This window comes from Homarus americanus, unplaced genomic scaffold, assembly GCF_018991925.1.
Source record: "Homarus americanus isolate GMGI-L3 unplaced genomic scaffold, GMGI_Hamer_2.0 scaffold7626, whole genome shotgun sequence".
Taxonomy (NCBI): domain Eukaryota; kingdom Metazoa; phylum Arthropoda; class Malacostraca; order Decapoda; family Nephropidae; genus Homarus; species Homarus americanus.
Window position 1 is genome coordinate 2,878,629 of NW_024718273.1, and position 17,040 is coordinate 2,895,668.

General features: G+C 39.8%; 1 protein-coding gene across 1 annotated transcript in view; it reads left to right on the forward strand.

Moving 5' to 3' along the window:
* Positions 1-17,040, forward strand: part of LOC121859372 (hemocytin-like) — a gene marked incomplete at its 5' end in the record, with an annotated part of 457,920 nt that overhangs the window by 104,291 nt on the left and 336,589 nt on the right. Inside the window, 4 exon segments of the mRNA XM_042356148.1 lie at positions 520-652; positions 2,476-2,619; positions 10,282-10,400; positions 13,024-13,154. Of these exon segments, the coding sequence (XP_042212082.1) occupies positions 520-652; positions 2,476-2,619; positions 10,282-10,400; positions 13,024-13,154 (527 nt within the window).

A 17,040-nucleotide genomic window follows, 5' to 3' on the forward strand; every position in this document is an offset into this window, starting at 1 on the left:
TTCTTTCCTGTGACTTTATTACCGGCCACCCAAGTGGCAAACCCTCCCCCCCCCCTCCCGTGAGAACCTCGCCGGTGGTTGAACTCCGTTGCTATGGTATTCGGCTACGCTGTTGTAGGGGAGAGATCCACTAAGCTATCATGTTTCTCACTACCACAGCTCACTATCACTTTATGGACCTATTATTATCAAACATTTGTTGGTATTAATAAAATTTACCTCATTTAATACAAAGGGATATAATTATGCGTATAGGTACCGACGGTATACACATTACAAATATTTATTGGTACCGGGCATGTTTACTAGGAACTGTCCAGTACAGGGATTGTTTAAATCAGATCAGCTGATGTTTCAGAGGTATTGTCTTTGCACTGTCCCTACCACAACTATCACTGTGTGGACCTAAAGTGTTATTTCATGTTTATGTTTATTTATTTGTTATTTCATATTTATTATATTGTCTTATGCATACATGCAGGATGAATACTTACATCCACTTAATATTATAATTACCAGGAATATGACAAGAACCATCATCCGTGAGGCAGGAGTGTTTGTTTTTGCTGAGGTGACAGATATAGGTCTAGTGCTGCAGTGGGACCGTGGAACCCGTGCCTACCTCAGACTTGATCCTCTCTGGCAAGGAAAGGTAAAGTCATAATATTCAACCTGTGAGGGAAAATTTTAAAACAAAGCTAAACATCCCAATTTCTGTTCAAAAGTCTGTTGAGGTGTTGGTCTTCATTTTTATCATAGACTTAACAAGGAAACTCAAATTGTGCTATGAGAAAATAAATAAGGAAATATATTTTGTCATAACTACCTTCGTGGCTCTACTAGAGACCTGAAGGATACTTTTTTGTAAAATAGATTTTATAAGTCCCTGGCTCTAATGCATTTGCCTCGGCTAGCATTGCAAACTTAAGTAGGCTGGACGTGTTAAGGAATTGAGTTTTGCAATTGTGTCTTAATTGTCGTTCATTGCACCAGAACTGAACGAACATTAGTGGAAGAAATTAATATGTATTCCCTCCATAATAATATCAAGTCCTGGGCTGTGAGACTCCACTTTGCATATGAAAATTCTGGTTTGAATTTGAATGAGGTTGCAAAGATAGTGAGTAACAGGTAACACCTTAGGAGTTTAATACAATAATGTGAAAATCAACACTATTTGACTCTTGGTCACCAAGAAATGAATCTTGTTGTTAGAGGTACACAAGTAATTCTGAGAAATCATAGTTCACATACCTTCAGTCGATGTTCTGTCGCTCATGACTGTTTTCAAAGGTGAGGAGTTTCCCCGTTTGAAGTACTATCACCACGTCTGGTCCCCAAGATATGCTGGAGACTGTCACAGCCTCAGATTAAAGACGTCACGAGTTCATAAAATTGTTAGGGCAAATATTTTTGCAGTGAGAGTTGTAAATATTTTGCCAGAGTGACAGCACAGAGTGTGAGCTCATTTAAGACCAGACTTTACAAATACTGGCCACTGGTGCAGGTAGAGATACATTTTGGAGCCAGTACATGTCCAACAGTGTGTAATAGAGATATAACCAACTGCCCAAGCAGCTATCAGGCCAATCAGTGGTGAAGAAGATAAAGTAAAGTATAGTGATGGCCACAAGATGGATGTATATGAGAGTCCTTTTTGTTCATTGCTCCTTTGTTCATCATTTTGTTAATTTGTTGTTTCGAATCGTACAGGTAATTAAATTGATAATTAAAATATGTGTACAGTTTGTCCAAATGTATGATAACTGTATGTTATTTCTATCTGTCCAGCGTACGATAGTTTTTTGTGGCAATATCTGATTCGTTGACTGGTCATTAACCCCAAAAACTGCAGGACTGGGTTTCCTGGCCGAGCCCTGTGTGCGGCAAGAACGAAGTAAATTTTTTCTCCAAATGATAATATTAACCTCATAGAATAAAGATATATATTTTTTTTACATCTACAATCAAAATATGAATCCTCTAGTTACATTGGTTTGATCATGGTAAAGCTATGAATGCGAGGAAACTTACTATACTAGTGAGGTAGTGAACATTTATGAAAACAATTAATTGAAGCATTATTTATATTTAAATGATGATTGTAACAAAGAAGGAAGTGAAATAACAATTCAATAAATACGAGTACACTCGCAGTATTAACTTATATGCTATTGAAAGAAGAAACACTAATTAGTCAGACTTGTCTTGTGAAATTGTCAAAATCTTTGGTCACTTATACTAAGCCCTTGGTTTATGTAAGAAAGAGAAATGAAATGATGTGTATGATTATACTTCTTATGTTCTTATTAATGTCGGGTGGTCTGAAAACAACTCTGAAATTTAATTTTTAACCGAGACCAAAACTGATGTCAGAATCAAACTAATGGGGATGAGATATAAGCAGATCACTGTATTAGTAGTACAGTAATCATTGTTGCTTCTAACTAATACTAAAATCTCTACCTTCTGTAGGTACGAGGATTGTGTGGCAATTACAATGGAGATGAACAGGATGACTTCCAGACTCCTTCAGGTGGTTCCAGTGAAGCATTAGTCAACATCTTTGGAGATTCTTGGAGGTTACAGAACAGTTGTCCCGACAGTGTTTCGATTAAGGCAAGTAAAGAAATACTATTCTCATATATTTTTTTAATTACTTTTCTGATTTAGTTACCTATTACTTTTTTCTCTCCTTTTTGCCATATTCAGTCTTTTTTGCCATATTCAGTCTTGTGACATTTCAAAATACTGTTTCATACTAACATCCTTCTTATAATATTAACTGGCTTTGTCTTATACCACAAAATCATGGCATTCCTCCATGGTCCTTGTAGGCAGGGTGGCTGGCAGATTGTCGTCAATGTGAGTGTATACTGTACTGTACTGTTACATCTTCACTGTACTGTATATTGTCTGTCAATAAACATAAGTTGGTAACGTTAACTTGTCCACCAATTTTAGACAGAATATCTATGGGAGAAAAGCAAATGCAAAGATGGTTCTATTTGAGTGAATACTGTACAGTACAGTACAGCACAGTACAGTACAGCACAGCACAGCACAGCACAGCACAGCACAGCACAGCAGAGTTTGGTGTATACCAAATCAGTGAATGTTGGAAAGGGGCCATATATTGGTGGCATATTCCCTTCAGTCAGCCTATCACACAATACTGTTCTGCACTGTAAAGAACTTATGTATTCATTTCCCGACTTAATTTTTTGAAAAAAATCTGAACTTTGGTAGAGGTGAGGTGTTGTTTGTAGCTTAGTGATAATACTGTACTCATGAGAGTATTGTCCATATTAACATACCCTTCCTTTTATTATCTTTACCATATTCTTATTATTATCATTAATAATTTAACTGTACATTATTATTATTATTATTATTATTATTATTATTATTATTATTATTATTATTATTATTATTATTATTATTATTATTATTATCATTATTATTATTATTATTATTATTATTATTATTATTATTATTATTATTATTGTTAATGAGGCTTCACTTTGTTCTTTTCAAGGAAATTTTCACAAATGGGTTCATGGATTGGATAATCATTTCTTTCCTTCCTTATACAGGAAGATTTCTTTCTGGGATTTGTCATTGTTATTCATGTGAGTTTTGTCACAGTAGGGCTGTCGTGTTGTTCTAATGCTGTTATAGTGTTTACAGGGATTTCTGCACTGAAAAGCTGATTGGTACAATACGACACAAACAATACAGTGTCATCTATTATAAGGAAATAAAAAAGCCGTTTTTTCTAAAAACATTTTTTTTTATAAAGTCCAGAATGCGACGTCTAGATTTAAACCTAGGTATGTAAATGCCTAGTATTAATTCGTTGAGCCAACATACAGTCAATTAAAACATCCACTAATTACTTAAATACGTAATATTAGGAGGACACTTCACTACCAGGCATTTAATTGCAATTCTCAAATCCCCATCACGCATTGCTACCGTCATCTCTTGCCCTAGAGCGAGCAGTAAACAAATGTCAACTATCGAGGGGTGGAGATGGGTGCGATGTCGACGTCGCATTATGGACTTTATCACAAAAACTGGGTCTTTTTTTTTAGAAAAAACGGTTTTTTGTTCAATCCAGAATGCGACGTCTAACTTTGATTACCCAAGCGGGAGGTGGAGAGGGAGGTGACATTGCGTATAAGGCTCCGCTAGCTCAGGTCCAGATTATAATTATAAACTTTTTGGAATATTTTCCAATATTAGGAACATTTACCAGAAGGTAAAATTTTAATTTACATATACCCATTAGGATACTCACTTTATTCTGATGAGGAAGAAGAAGGTCCTGGTTGTGGAGATTAACTAGGTGGGGGAGGGGACCCCAGTACCACAACATGTGAAGTATCTTTCAGACATAGATGGACATAGCTGTTTTGAAAGGTTTTTGAAGATATCCAAAAGCCCACTTCTTTGATCTGACTGAGGCTCATAAGCTGCAGAAAGGCCACAGACCCTGCATATTTCCTGGTGTCATGTGCCAAAAATTTCTTGCCAGGGTCTGCTTGACTAACGAACTGAGATAAATATTTTGTCATTTGACTAGGAGACAATTTCTTACCATCTTGTGATGAGAATAAATAGAGGCCTCGATTAGGGAATCTGGTTAACCAGTCGTGAAGATTTTTAACTGGGCACAATATATGAGGATCCCTTGTCTCATCCATTAGCCGTTTTAACCTGATAGGTTGAGCTTGAAAATCCTCCCCTTCATTTTTTCTTTGAATCTCAGTAGGAAAAAGGGTGACCTCTTCCTCAGAAAATACCAGTAATGATGCATTATTGGAAATTTAAATCGGTTCACTGATTCTCATACCTGTTGCTATTGTTAGAAGGAAGGCTGTCTTCTGGAGCAATCTGTCCCGGTTCAGATTTATATTGTAATTAGGCCCCATAAGAAATTTAGTAACTTTTTCCAGAGACCAAGGTGGGATTCTCTTAGGCCGAGGAGGTCTTTGAATGAAAAAGGACGATCTGAGCATTTGATAAATCCTTGGGTTCAAAGTAATATTAAAACCCCAAGCCAGAGGGTCAACCAATGCTGATTTATAAGATGCAATTGTAAATCCTTGAAGGCCTTTAAATCTGAATAGAAAATCTAAAAATTCTATCACCACTGTTTCCGGCAATGTGATTGGAGTAGTTAACCTGATAAATTGTTGAAAAAGTTTCCAACCTTTCTCATATTGCCTAGAAGTTTGCGGTCTATGACCTGCTATTACTTGGTTAACTATATTGGAATTACCCAATAATCTATTTAAGCATCTTTTGAGAAACTCCAAGGGTGAAGTGCCAAGGATATCTCGTACTGAGGGTGCAGTACCTGGTCTAGACATCCTTGTTGCAATCGTAGTGGATGCGGGCACCATTCCAGCAGATCCAGACACCACGGTTGTAGGATCCAATATGATGTAATTAAGAGGACCTTTCCCTAGAAGGATCGGACTTTGTGAACCACTTTGGGCAACATTTTCACAAGTGGGAACAGATAGATTGAATTTCAACTGTTCCAATCTATGAGTAGAGCATTTCCTGAAACATTCGATCGTTTCAGAGATGTATAAGTTGGCATCTTGTGATTGTTTTGAGGCAAAGAGATCAATTTGTGGAGTCCCAAACCTCCTCACTAGACTCTTGAACTTCTATATCTTTAGGAAAAATTCTGTTTCCGTCGATACTGGCCTGAGACGGGACAACTCATCTGCCCAATTGTTTTGTACTCCCAGTATGCGAGTTGCTTTGAGGTAAAGTTGAGCCTTGATGATTGAGACAAAACACTGCCGTTCTGTTGTCCATGGCAAACAGAATCGTCCTGTTTTTTAAATTTGGGTTTGCAACAAAAAGAATAGGACTACTGCTTATTCTTTTATGTTTATATGTTTGTCCCAAAGGGAGTTGCTCCACTTCCCTTGACGGAACTCTCCTTTTGAGGAATGGCATCCCCATCCTATGTCGGACGTATCCGTACAAACGACCAAGTCTGTTTGAGGGGGAACTCAGGGAGATGAACCGATTAGATTGTCCAAATTTGTCCACCATGACAGATAATTCTGATCTGAATTGGGAGAGGAGAAGCAATATTTCTGTTTCTGTGAAGCAACTTCGACCCCAGATGAGTTAGTTGCTTCTTCCTTAACGTGCCCAAAGGCACTACTATGGTGGCAAAATTCAACAGACTCGGTAGTTTTTACCAATTATGCCAAGAAACCTCTTGCTTTACACAAAAGGCTTCTACTTGGTTTATCACATATGTTACTTTTGCTTCTGGTAGACTGACTGACTGCTGATTTGTATCCCACTGGAGACCTAACCAATCCAATATCTGACGTGGTAGGAGATTTGATTTGACCTGGTTTATCTTTAATCCTAGGTTTTGAAATAGTACTAGTGTACGGTGGGTCGCCCTTTGACAGTCTTCGAAAGAGGTTCCCACTATCAGCCAGTCATCTAGAAAAGCGTAAGTTCTTATGCCCTCCTTCGCAAGGATCTCTCTGGGGATGTTCACCAGTTTTGTAAACACTTTTGGCGCAATTATCAGGCCGAATGGCATCACTGTGAATTGATAACTTACATCCCCCACTGCGAACACTAGAAACTTTATGTATACGGGAGCAACAGGCACGTGATAATAGGCATCTTCGAATCCAAGTATTGGGCGGAAGTAGATGCCTCAGATGATCGTAAGTGAGCATCTTGAAACTTGTTCTAGTAATGAGCTTGCTCAGGGCTGACAGATCTAAAATCCACCTCAATTTGTCGCTGCCTTTCTTGGGGAGTGGGAACAGGCGAGACATGAAACACTTCTCTGACTGCAACAGTTCTATCACACCTCTGTTTAACAGTTGAATTACAAATTTTGTGAGAAAGGGGGTTGGTTTCTGACCCCTTTTTGGTAACATTAGCGGAGGGAGCCTCAACCAAGTCCATGTGAGGCCCCCTTTTATTGTCTTGTAAGCCCATATGGAAGAAGTCCACCTGTTTTCCCAACCCCCTAGACTGCCCAGCTGTCTGGCTTCATTGGAAGGGAGTGGTCGCTGATGTGGTGGAATAAGGTCTCCTTCCACTGCTGAACAAACGGCCACCCCTACTACGTCTTGAATTGGTTCCTCCTGTAAAGTTTCCTCTAGGTTGGTAACTGAACCTAGCATCTGGTCCTGTTCCCCTGTTAGACCTTCCTCTTTTAAATTTCCGAAAGGTCTTAGGACTCCTGGGAACAGTAATATGAATAGCTTGCTCAACAGCTGATCTATACTTAACTAATGTTTGTTTATCAAACAAAGCAGGAGAAAGAGGGGAAGAACATAGCAATAAATAAGCACTACCACTTGAAGCATTATTTGTGGCTTCCTTCCTTTTAGTTTAGGCCTTTCAACAACATGTCCAAATATGAGGAATCTTTTGTGTGGTAAAATTACAGAATTATGGAAGCCACTGCATTAAAGAAAGAAGATTAACGGAGAGAATCTGATCAATAAATTCATGTCACTGAATGTTCGATTTTGCATGAGTTAATCTGGCGCATCATATTTTAAATTTGAATAAAAGTCATTTATTTTGCACAAGAGATAAAAATTTTAGCCCTTTGTAATAAAATTATTTAGAACTAAAATTTGTATGTCTAATGCGAACTATAGCTTGTATATATTCAAACTAATCACTATATTATAAGAATTCCAGCAATGTTAATTATATTCCCCCATGTCAGTTCAATGACATTTCATGAGAAAATAACTTAGTCACTCTTAAGGACAGATAAATGAACACTAGATCTTGGTATCAACTGTCAAACATATCACCTCCCCCCCTCCCTCCCTCCCTCTTCCCATCAGCTGATCACTAGTAAACAGACCATTTCATGTCCCATAATTTTAGCTGTGTTGATTTATGAGTGTTTATTTTAACATAATACTACAAAAAAAATTTTTTGTTTATTCTAGGAGAAGGGCTGACGTGCATCTGGGTAGACTCTCAGTCTTCTTAGTATTTTGTGTTTCTCTCAAGTACCAAACTAAATTATTCCATTTAAACAACACTTCGATTTAGTGCAAATTTTGTTTAAAGCGACCTCTCTTGGAACATATCTCGTGTTATATCGACGTTCTACTTAGTCAACCACCCATCATGTACAGATGTACAATATATGTTGTCAAATGTTACAGTTCAGGAAATGTTAAGGTCACAGCTGAAGGTCAAAATCAAAACAGTATCTGGAGGAAGTGTTGTGCTAATACTGACGTATCATAGTGACTTCACAAGGATAGTATTATCACCAGACAAAGTGCTGGTTAATAAGTTCAAATTTTACATGTCAAAGGATAAAGGTCATTGGAAGGTTAAGGATCAGATATTTTTAAGAAACCTCAGAATTTACATTATGACTTAACAAAGCACAAGCCACTAGATTCAGATGTCTGTGCCTAAGGTTAAGGTTACTACTAATAGTTAGAGATCATACCACTGTCCATACCACTGATGCAGGTATGTTGATATAATTTTACACGGGTACATTACAGTATGTGTCAGCAGTAGGAAAAGAGCAAAATATCAAGGAAAGTCTTTGTCACACATGGTAAGGTCACAGGAAGGTCAATGATTAAAACCTTTAGAGTTCTTTTTTTATAAAACTGTAAATGAAAATGTATCATCGTTAGACAATGTATATAACACCAAACTTTAGAAGCTCAAGTCTCTGCTGGAGGTCACAGGTCCACATTTTGTTCCCAACATAAGATTTCTATCCACATACTGTACATGTTTTGATTCAGTTTTAGAGGAATATTTACCATCAAAAGATTTAGGTATTTTGTCAGAATTGTGAACCTTTGAACCAGTTGGTTAATTCCAAGTTAACCAGGTTGGCTCACATATTTATTATATTGGGCTTTAGTAACGAAACCCAATTGAAGTTTCTTGTTTTATTGAAAAGTATTATATATATAATTCCTGACTGTAGATCAACCGTAAGTTCCACTATTTATGAGTGTGGTGAGAAAGGGACGGCGTCTATGTAAATACAGTAGACGTGAATCAACGTCCGTTCGATATTAAGTAGTGAGTGAGACTTTGAGTAGTGACTCATCGAGGGAGAACGGAATAGACTCGTCCTCTCCCTCGAGGGAAGACGGAGCCATCCACTGTGGCTCTTAAATAACGTCTTCCTCTAGTCAAGGATATCAAGCCACTGCCCGCTTTAGGTGGCCAGAGAGCCGGCTACTTTATGCCTTTACTCAGCATAGTATGATGCAACTTCCTGTGGGCACACCTTATCAAGTGCATTGAACATGTCACCTCATAGCCAGTGGAAAGTTACAGGGGATGAATCTGAATATAAATCAGATGTAAATAACCCATTTATATAATACTTTCTGTTGATGAGACAGGGGCCATTACACCTTTGACAAATTAGCTTGTGAAGGGGACATTCTTGTCACACATATTTCATTTTTTTTTTATTCTTACCCAATTTCAGTGTTCCATTTACAACTAAAATGGTTGGAATGGATGCATAAAGATTCACAAGAAAAACAAGAATAACTAACATTTGAAGGCGAATATTTGGTGAGACAAAGTAAATAACAAATTTGTTTGCAGGTTTTCCTTCAAAAATCTAAAATCTTGGAACCAGAACCGTTTTGGATAACTGAAATTTTTGCTTAACCGAAGAATTTTCTATAAAAAACCTTTAATATTTCATTCGGCACCAAAAAAAATAATGTAAGGTAACTATAAACTACAGTACTATATAATATGTATAACTGAAACTAAACCAAGTAACATAATAAATAATAATAGTAATAAAAAAAACAATTACAGTACAGTGCAGTTATTGAGTTATGTACCAACAATTAAAAACTTGGAAGTGTAGGACTGTGTAGACAACTCAATTATTTTGTTCTGATTTTAGAAGTTTTTTGATAAATGATCTTCAGATCTTTGAAGTGCAGCCAGTATAAATTCTGTCCCAAATTCGCTCTCCTCTTAAAGCAGATTCACCAGTTTAACTTCCTTCACTCACACATCCACTTCCCTATACAAATCTCTCCCATTCTTCCTTACTTTACTCTCCCTAGGATATTCCACTGATTTAAAAATATTAAACAAGATTCTACATTAATAGGTTCCAAATTACATTCTTGTGTCTTCATAATGACTCTAAGTTTTGTTAGCTATGTCATTTACCTAATGTGAACATTACTATTACTGTACCATCATTATCAATAGCTTGTCTCTACTCAACAGGACTCCTGCAGTCTACACCCCTACAGGAAAGTTTGGGCTACTGAGCAATGTGCCATCCTAAAAACAGAGATCTTTGCTCCATGTCACTCTGAAGTGCCTGTCAAACCCTATGAGGAAAGGTAAAATTTATCAAAGAATTTGAGTGTTTCTTTGAATCATCAGAATTTGTACGTTAGGACATGTAAAACATTGACTTATTTGATACAGTACTTTAAATTATTTGAAAAATCAAACCGATAAACAGATACAGTTTATATTTGATCAAGCCTAAATTTATGTTAAAGTTGACTTCAGTCATGTAAGTACAGTGCCCAACTTGGCAGATATTTTCCTTTCAACCCTACACTTATACCGGTACTTTGTATACCTGGGACCAGAGTCCTATGCACTTGTACATTTGGGACCAAAGAACTATGTACAGTTGCCCACAAGTATAATGTTCCACCCCCTTGGTGGCCTTTCCGAACATGTGGCAACGTCGGAATTACTTTATGAATAAATTGATAATGTGAGGAGGGCAGTTGCTAACAACATGTTGCCACATGTTCAAAAAGGCCACTATACCTGAGGGCAACTGTATGTACAAGAAATAGTCTGATGTTTCCCTTCCCTTTTCAAATATCCCGTGAGTCATAGGATAAGGCTAAATGTAACCAGCAGTAGTAATTCACTCGCAGAAATTTCAGTGTTCAGTTACCCTAAAACACCATGTAAGAAGGAGGTCTATTGAAATGCACTTCTGGCAACCTTGAGAGAAATATCCATACATCTGGTGACCACAAACATAATGTGCAGCAAAATTAGAAAATTTTTATGCAATTTTGATGGAAATGAGTAATATACAGTGGGAGTGTCTATTGATTTCTCTTGCTATCTACAACCATCACTGTAGAAAGTAGATTTTACAGGAAATATCTTCCTTGGTTAATATGATACATATGTCAATAAAAAGTGTCATGCAAAGTGAAATTATGTAAAGTAAAATTAATAATTTCATTGGAGAACATGTAAGAGGTGAGGTTTACATGTTTGTAATGTGGAACAAAAGTTAACACTCTCGGGTTCATTCGCTCTTAAGTGGTTTTTGATTTATTGTAAATTAAATTTTTGCCTCACAGTCAGACATGCCACTGTGGCGTATAGTTCATTTTTTCTAAAAGTTACTGGTCGAATTATTTCAAATTTTAACGCCACTTTCTTCACTTCATTCTCCTGGATGGAACCAAGTCTTAAGGCTAGTTGGTAACTCATCAATGTGAGATGGATCACACGGCCTCCAAACAAACACTCTAGATTTGCCTCTGGTTCGGTTAGGAGAGCTGTGAGTGTGTCCTGGGCACAATTTATATAATGGCTATAGCGGTGTTTGTGCCACTATCTCCAAATATTTATAACTTACAACCTCTATATTCATTCCTATGAAGTGATAAAGTGATGCGTATTGAAATATTTATAATGAAATAATGAAATTTTTTTTTTTAATTTATGAGACGTTGGTGAAATGGCTACTCACAATACAGTCACATATACCACACAAAAGCATGTTGCAATATATAGGCTTAGCTTGGAAAACAAGAAGTGATAGTGAAATGTAGTGCAGTAGAGTCATGCATATGGGTATGGTGAATTATAATGAATATATTGTGCTTATTTGATATGTATTCATAACTACGTCGCCATTGTCTTGCATATGCCAAGGTCTACCTCGTCTGAGAGATAAGTGGAAATATTATTGCCAAATTTTGAGTTTTTGTCACAGAAACTTCTAACTGTTTTCTTTCTCTTCCTTAGTATGTGTACAGTAATAATCCACCATAAAAAACTACTTTCAAAAGATTTCACACAAAAAATAGCAAAGAAAAATGTGTATAAATATTTCGGCGACTGTATGCTTCACCACCACTTATTTTTACTTTTTATTCTGTAACTCCATTACTTTTTACATTATTTTCTTTTCTGATTACACCATCGTCTTCCTCATGATTTGCTCTTTCTTGTCATCTGCATTTTATGCGAACTGATGCAATAATGTGGATACAGCATGAAGAGGAATCAACAGTAAACTCTCACTTAAACAGGGGGACCCCAGGTTACGTAGGAGTTCCGTTCCTGAGGTCGTCTTAAGTCGGAAATGTCCATAAGTTGGAACACATACCCTATGTGCACTATATCATAGCCTAAGTCCATTTTATACATCTCGAATCACTCAATTTAAGAGAAAAGAAGAAATTGAATGACAAAATACAGTAAAGAAAAGTAAAGATTAAAGTTTAACACTTACATTGAAACCTGGGACTGGTTTGCACTTAGAGATGGTCATTTGTAGGAGTGACAGAGGCTTTATTGGGATGGTTGAACTGAAACTTTCTTCTTTTCGTCATAAATCTCTCTGTAGCATTGTAGACATTCAGTAATACCTCCATGAACCTTGGTGAATCTTGCTGTGTTGGTATCTTGCTGTGTAAATTTAAACAATCCTTCAATAAACCTGAAACCATCTGCCAATTATTTTGTAATAAATCCCTTTGGTTCTGGAGTTCAGCTTCCTCTCCATCCTCTGACAAAATTTGCTTCTCCAGTTCAATCATGTCCTCATTGCCGAATTCTTCAGCATGAGACTCAAGCAACTGTGTGACATCATCCTAATGAATATCAAGCTGGAGTTAGTTCCCAAGGTGAACGATCAATTGATATTTTTGTATATACTGTTTGATTTAGCAATTTCTAACACTTATTTACCAGGTGCCTGTTTGATGCTTGTGCCTGTGACACTGGTGGAGACTGCCACTGTTTGTGTACAGCTGTAGCTGCCTATGCTCATGAGTGTAACATCCATGGGGTGTACATTAAATGGCGTACACCAGACTTTTGCCGTAAGTAGACCCTTCATAATGCTGTTTATGTATTTGTTTATTTATCTTATACTGATTCAGTCTGTTGTGATACTGACCTTTAGATTGTGCATTATGTGTTTTGTAGACAAGCTCTGTAGTTTTATGAAGAAGGTTTACCTTAGATATAGATAAAGGATCTGGTGACTCACATCTGCATACAAGTTGGGCTAAATGAAGAAGTGAAGGATGAATTCTGGGATAAGCTGTTACATGTAGTACTGAGAGGTAACTTAAACAGTCATGTTGATGCACACACGGAGGATTAAAAACATGTACATGGTGAAGCAAGAACTGTGGGTGGTGAAAGAATACTTGAGTTCAGGGATGCAATGAACATGGTGTAGTAACATGATGTGAGAGAAGAAGGTGAGTAAGCTGATTATGGTGGATTTATTACATTTATTACTTTCTCGTTAAGAAATCAGATAGGAAACTTCTTAGGGATTTAAAGATAATAGCAGGGTAAGAGTGTGCATTGCAGCTCAGATTATTTTGTGTGACATGTTGTTTAAAGGGTGCAGTAAAAGGTAGGTGGTGTACATTTCGAGAAGGAGAGTTGAAGAAGCCGCAAGTCCAGAAAACTGGGAGGGCGAACTTTTTCGGAGTGAGAATTGTGAACTCTTGGAACAACCTGCCGGAGAGTGTTGTGACGTCACCAAGTGTGAGCTCTTTCAAAACAAAGACTTGACCAACACTGGAGCAGATTCAGATACATTCAGGAGCTAGTGCATGACCAGTACTTGCCAACAGTGTGTAACAGAGACGTGACCGACTGCCCAACAGGCTAACGAGCCGATCAGTGGTGAAGAGGATAAACGAAAAAAAAATATTGAATGAGGAGTACGAATGGGATGGGAAGCCTAGGGGTAGTAGAACCAGTACAGGGACAATGCCCAAGGGTTGCAAGAGAATGGGCGAACAAAGTGATTGACAAAATGAAGTATGGAAAGACAGCTGGAAGCTCTGGGATAGTTGCAAAAATGCTGAAACTGTTTGCAATGTAGTTATGTTAATGATAACCGAGTTGGTGGTGTATGTATATTATGTATGCTGGATTATGTATTATGTATGTATATTATGTATGTGCTCCATTTATATTTATTCAGCCTAGCTAGCAGCGTGTGGCAATGTTATTACCATATCCCACACGCTTAATTAATGTGCCTGGCGACGTATGGAAGCTGCTAATGTATCACTTGCCATACGTCGTCTATGGTAGTTGACCAAGAGCTTAGCTAGGGAGCAGTGCTACCCACCTCTGTGTACATACTCTTATCCAGTAAACCGAACCTACAAAACTATACAGGTGTTTGTGTTCTCTCCTGTATATAGAACTTATTACCCAGAACACCTAACATGGCGCAGTGCGTAGTTTTACTGGATTATTACGAGTGATTAGTGCAAGTTTGTGGAAAGCCGGCTGATGGATCCCCGCCTTGGGTCAACCCCGCGTCATCCCTCGAAGAATTTCGCAACTTTGAGCAGTGTCAGTGACAGTGATTTTCTGTGAAGTGTTTAGTGCATTGTGTGTTTCGTGCCATTCATGTGTGACCTTGTTCGAACGGATTTCCAAGGTATACGGCATGTTCTGGGCATTTGTGGGGTGTAGAGCTCAGCGCACCCTCCTCTGACCGTTTACAGAGAGCGACTGAGCTACTCCTATCTCCACCCCCCTCCCTCACAGCGCCGCCTCCACCCCCCCTCACAGCTGGGGCGAGACGCTCTGCCTGCCTGGGACACACACACATACATGTACTAACACTTGCTGACCGCGCGGTTTCTTATATATATTTTATATATATAACCTACTTATCTGTGTATTTAATTAAATTTTTGTCTGAAATCTTGTTGATACGACGGGCTGACCGGTCAACACTGATTTAAGACACAGTACACAGATAAAGTAGTTATGTCTCATGCCTTACGTAGCCGTGGACCCAGCGCCTGGATGAGTCAAGCGGATGATAGTCCCCCAGAGATGGATGACCAGGCCGGCCCAGCTCCCACAACATCGCGCAGCCCTTCACCTCAACATTCAGCGTTATCTCCAGAGATAATTGCCTTAATGAAGTTTATGAGAGATGAGAGACGCGAGGATGAAGCTCACAGACGTTTGGCGGATGAGCACAGAAGGCAAGCAGAGGCAGAACGAGACCACCAACGGAGAATGGAAGACAGTGCACGGTTTGAAGCCTTGATATCTCGCCTCACTGTTAACCAAGCCCCTGGCTCTAACACTGCCTCGGTACTGAATGGTTCAGATACCTCATCCATGCTTCCTTCACGCCCCCCAGCCCCACCTAAAGCAGCAGCTCAAACACCGCCCATCTTGGAGCCTGATGTAAATTTCCAGACTTTTCGCGAATGGCGGCGGCGGTGGGCTGATTATGCTACAATGGTGGATCTCCAGAGTTTGTCACAGCCTAAACAACTCATCCAGCTGCGTATGTGCCTGTCCTTGGAAGTTCAGCGTGTCTTAGAACATACGTTGCAGGTACCCCCAACCTCTTCGCTGTCTGTAGAGGAGGTACTGGACGTTCTACAACGGCACATCAAAGGACAGCAGAATGAAGCTCTGCGCAGGAGGGAATTGTTTAGCTGCAGACAGATGGAGGGTGAGTCTTTTGACGCCTTTTATGTACGTCTTAAGAGAGCCTCGGAAGAGGTAGATATATGTTTAGGCCACCACCAGCAGTGTGAGGAGACCCAGTTGAAGCAGGTGATCTTGATGGGTGTTAAGGACGAGGAACTTGTCCAACGCCTCACCTCCCTCGACTCTTCCTCTTCTCTTCAGGATGTGTTGACGATATGTCGCTCCTATGAGGCTGCCAGGTGTGCCACCTCTGCCATCCGAGCTCCCCCTACAGCTGTACGCGCTGTTTCCCGGTACAAGAAGGACAAGAAGTCTGCTCCTACGCCTTCGCCCACCACGTCCACGCCCGGTTCATTTTGCAACAACTGTGGTAAGCAGCACGGAACACAGGTATGTCCAGCTGCTCAGTCTACCTGCAACAGTTGTGACCGTATGGGCCACTGGTCGCTCACAGTGCGGTGCCCAGCTAAGTACGTACAGTGCAATGTGTGCGGTCGTCTGGGCCACTATGACAAGTGTTGCCCTACCCACGAACCCAAGGGACAGCGTCGGCGGAAGCTTCGGCGCCCTTCTACCAGTGAGGGCCGCCCACAGTCGCCAAATCAGAGGCACGACGACCCTGGACAAAGCCCGACCCATTTTAGGAGGGTGTACTCCTCGCATCCCAGGACCAAAGTCCCCCAGTACATCAGCGTCATCGTGACCTACGGCGGTGTGTCATCCCGTCTTCAGATGTTGCCCGACACCGGCGCTGATGCTACAGTCATCGGTCCCCAGCATTTGCGATGCTTGGGGCTCTCTCCAAGCGATCTAGGACCGCCTCCCGAGGACCTCTGCGTCACGGCAGATGGTTCACAGATGGCCCCAGCCCTGGGTTCACTCTATGCACATGTCACCTTTGGCAACAGGTCGTGTCAGGCCTGGATTGACGTGCATAATGGTGTCCCGACTCCCTTGCTGTCCTACAGACATTGTCAAGAGTTGGCCATCATCTCCCAGGACTTCCCAACACCGATTCTCGAGGTAAATTACGCCAACAGGGTGCATGAAGGGAGCAGCAACTACCCTGCTGCCGCCCTACCCCTACCTCTGGCCAGTGACACCTCTCCTTCGGTAGTTGTCCCTGCTGCATCACGTCCCCACGCCTTGGCTCGCCTTCACGACAGTCACCGTGGAGCTGAGGCCACCAAACGACGTGCACGACAGACTGTGTTCCGGCCTGGCATCGACCCCGACATCTCCAATGCTGTCCAGGTGTGTAAGCCCCGCCAC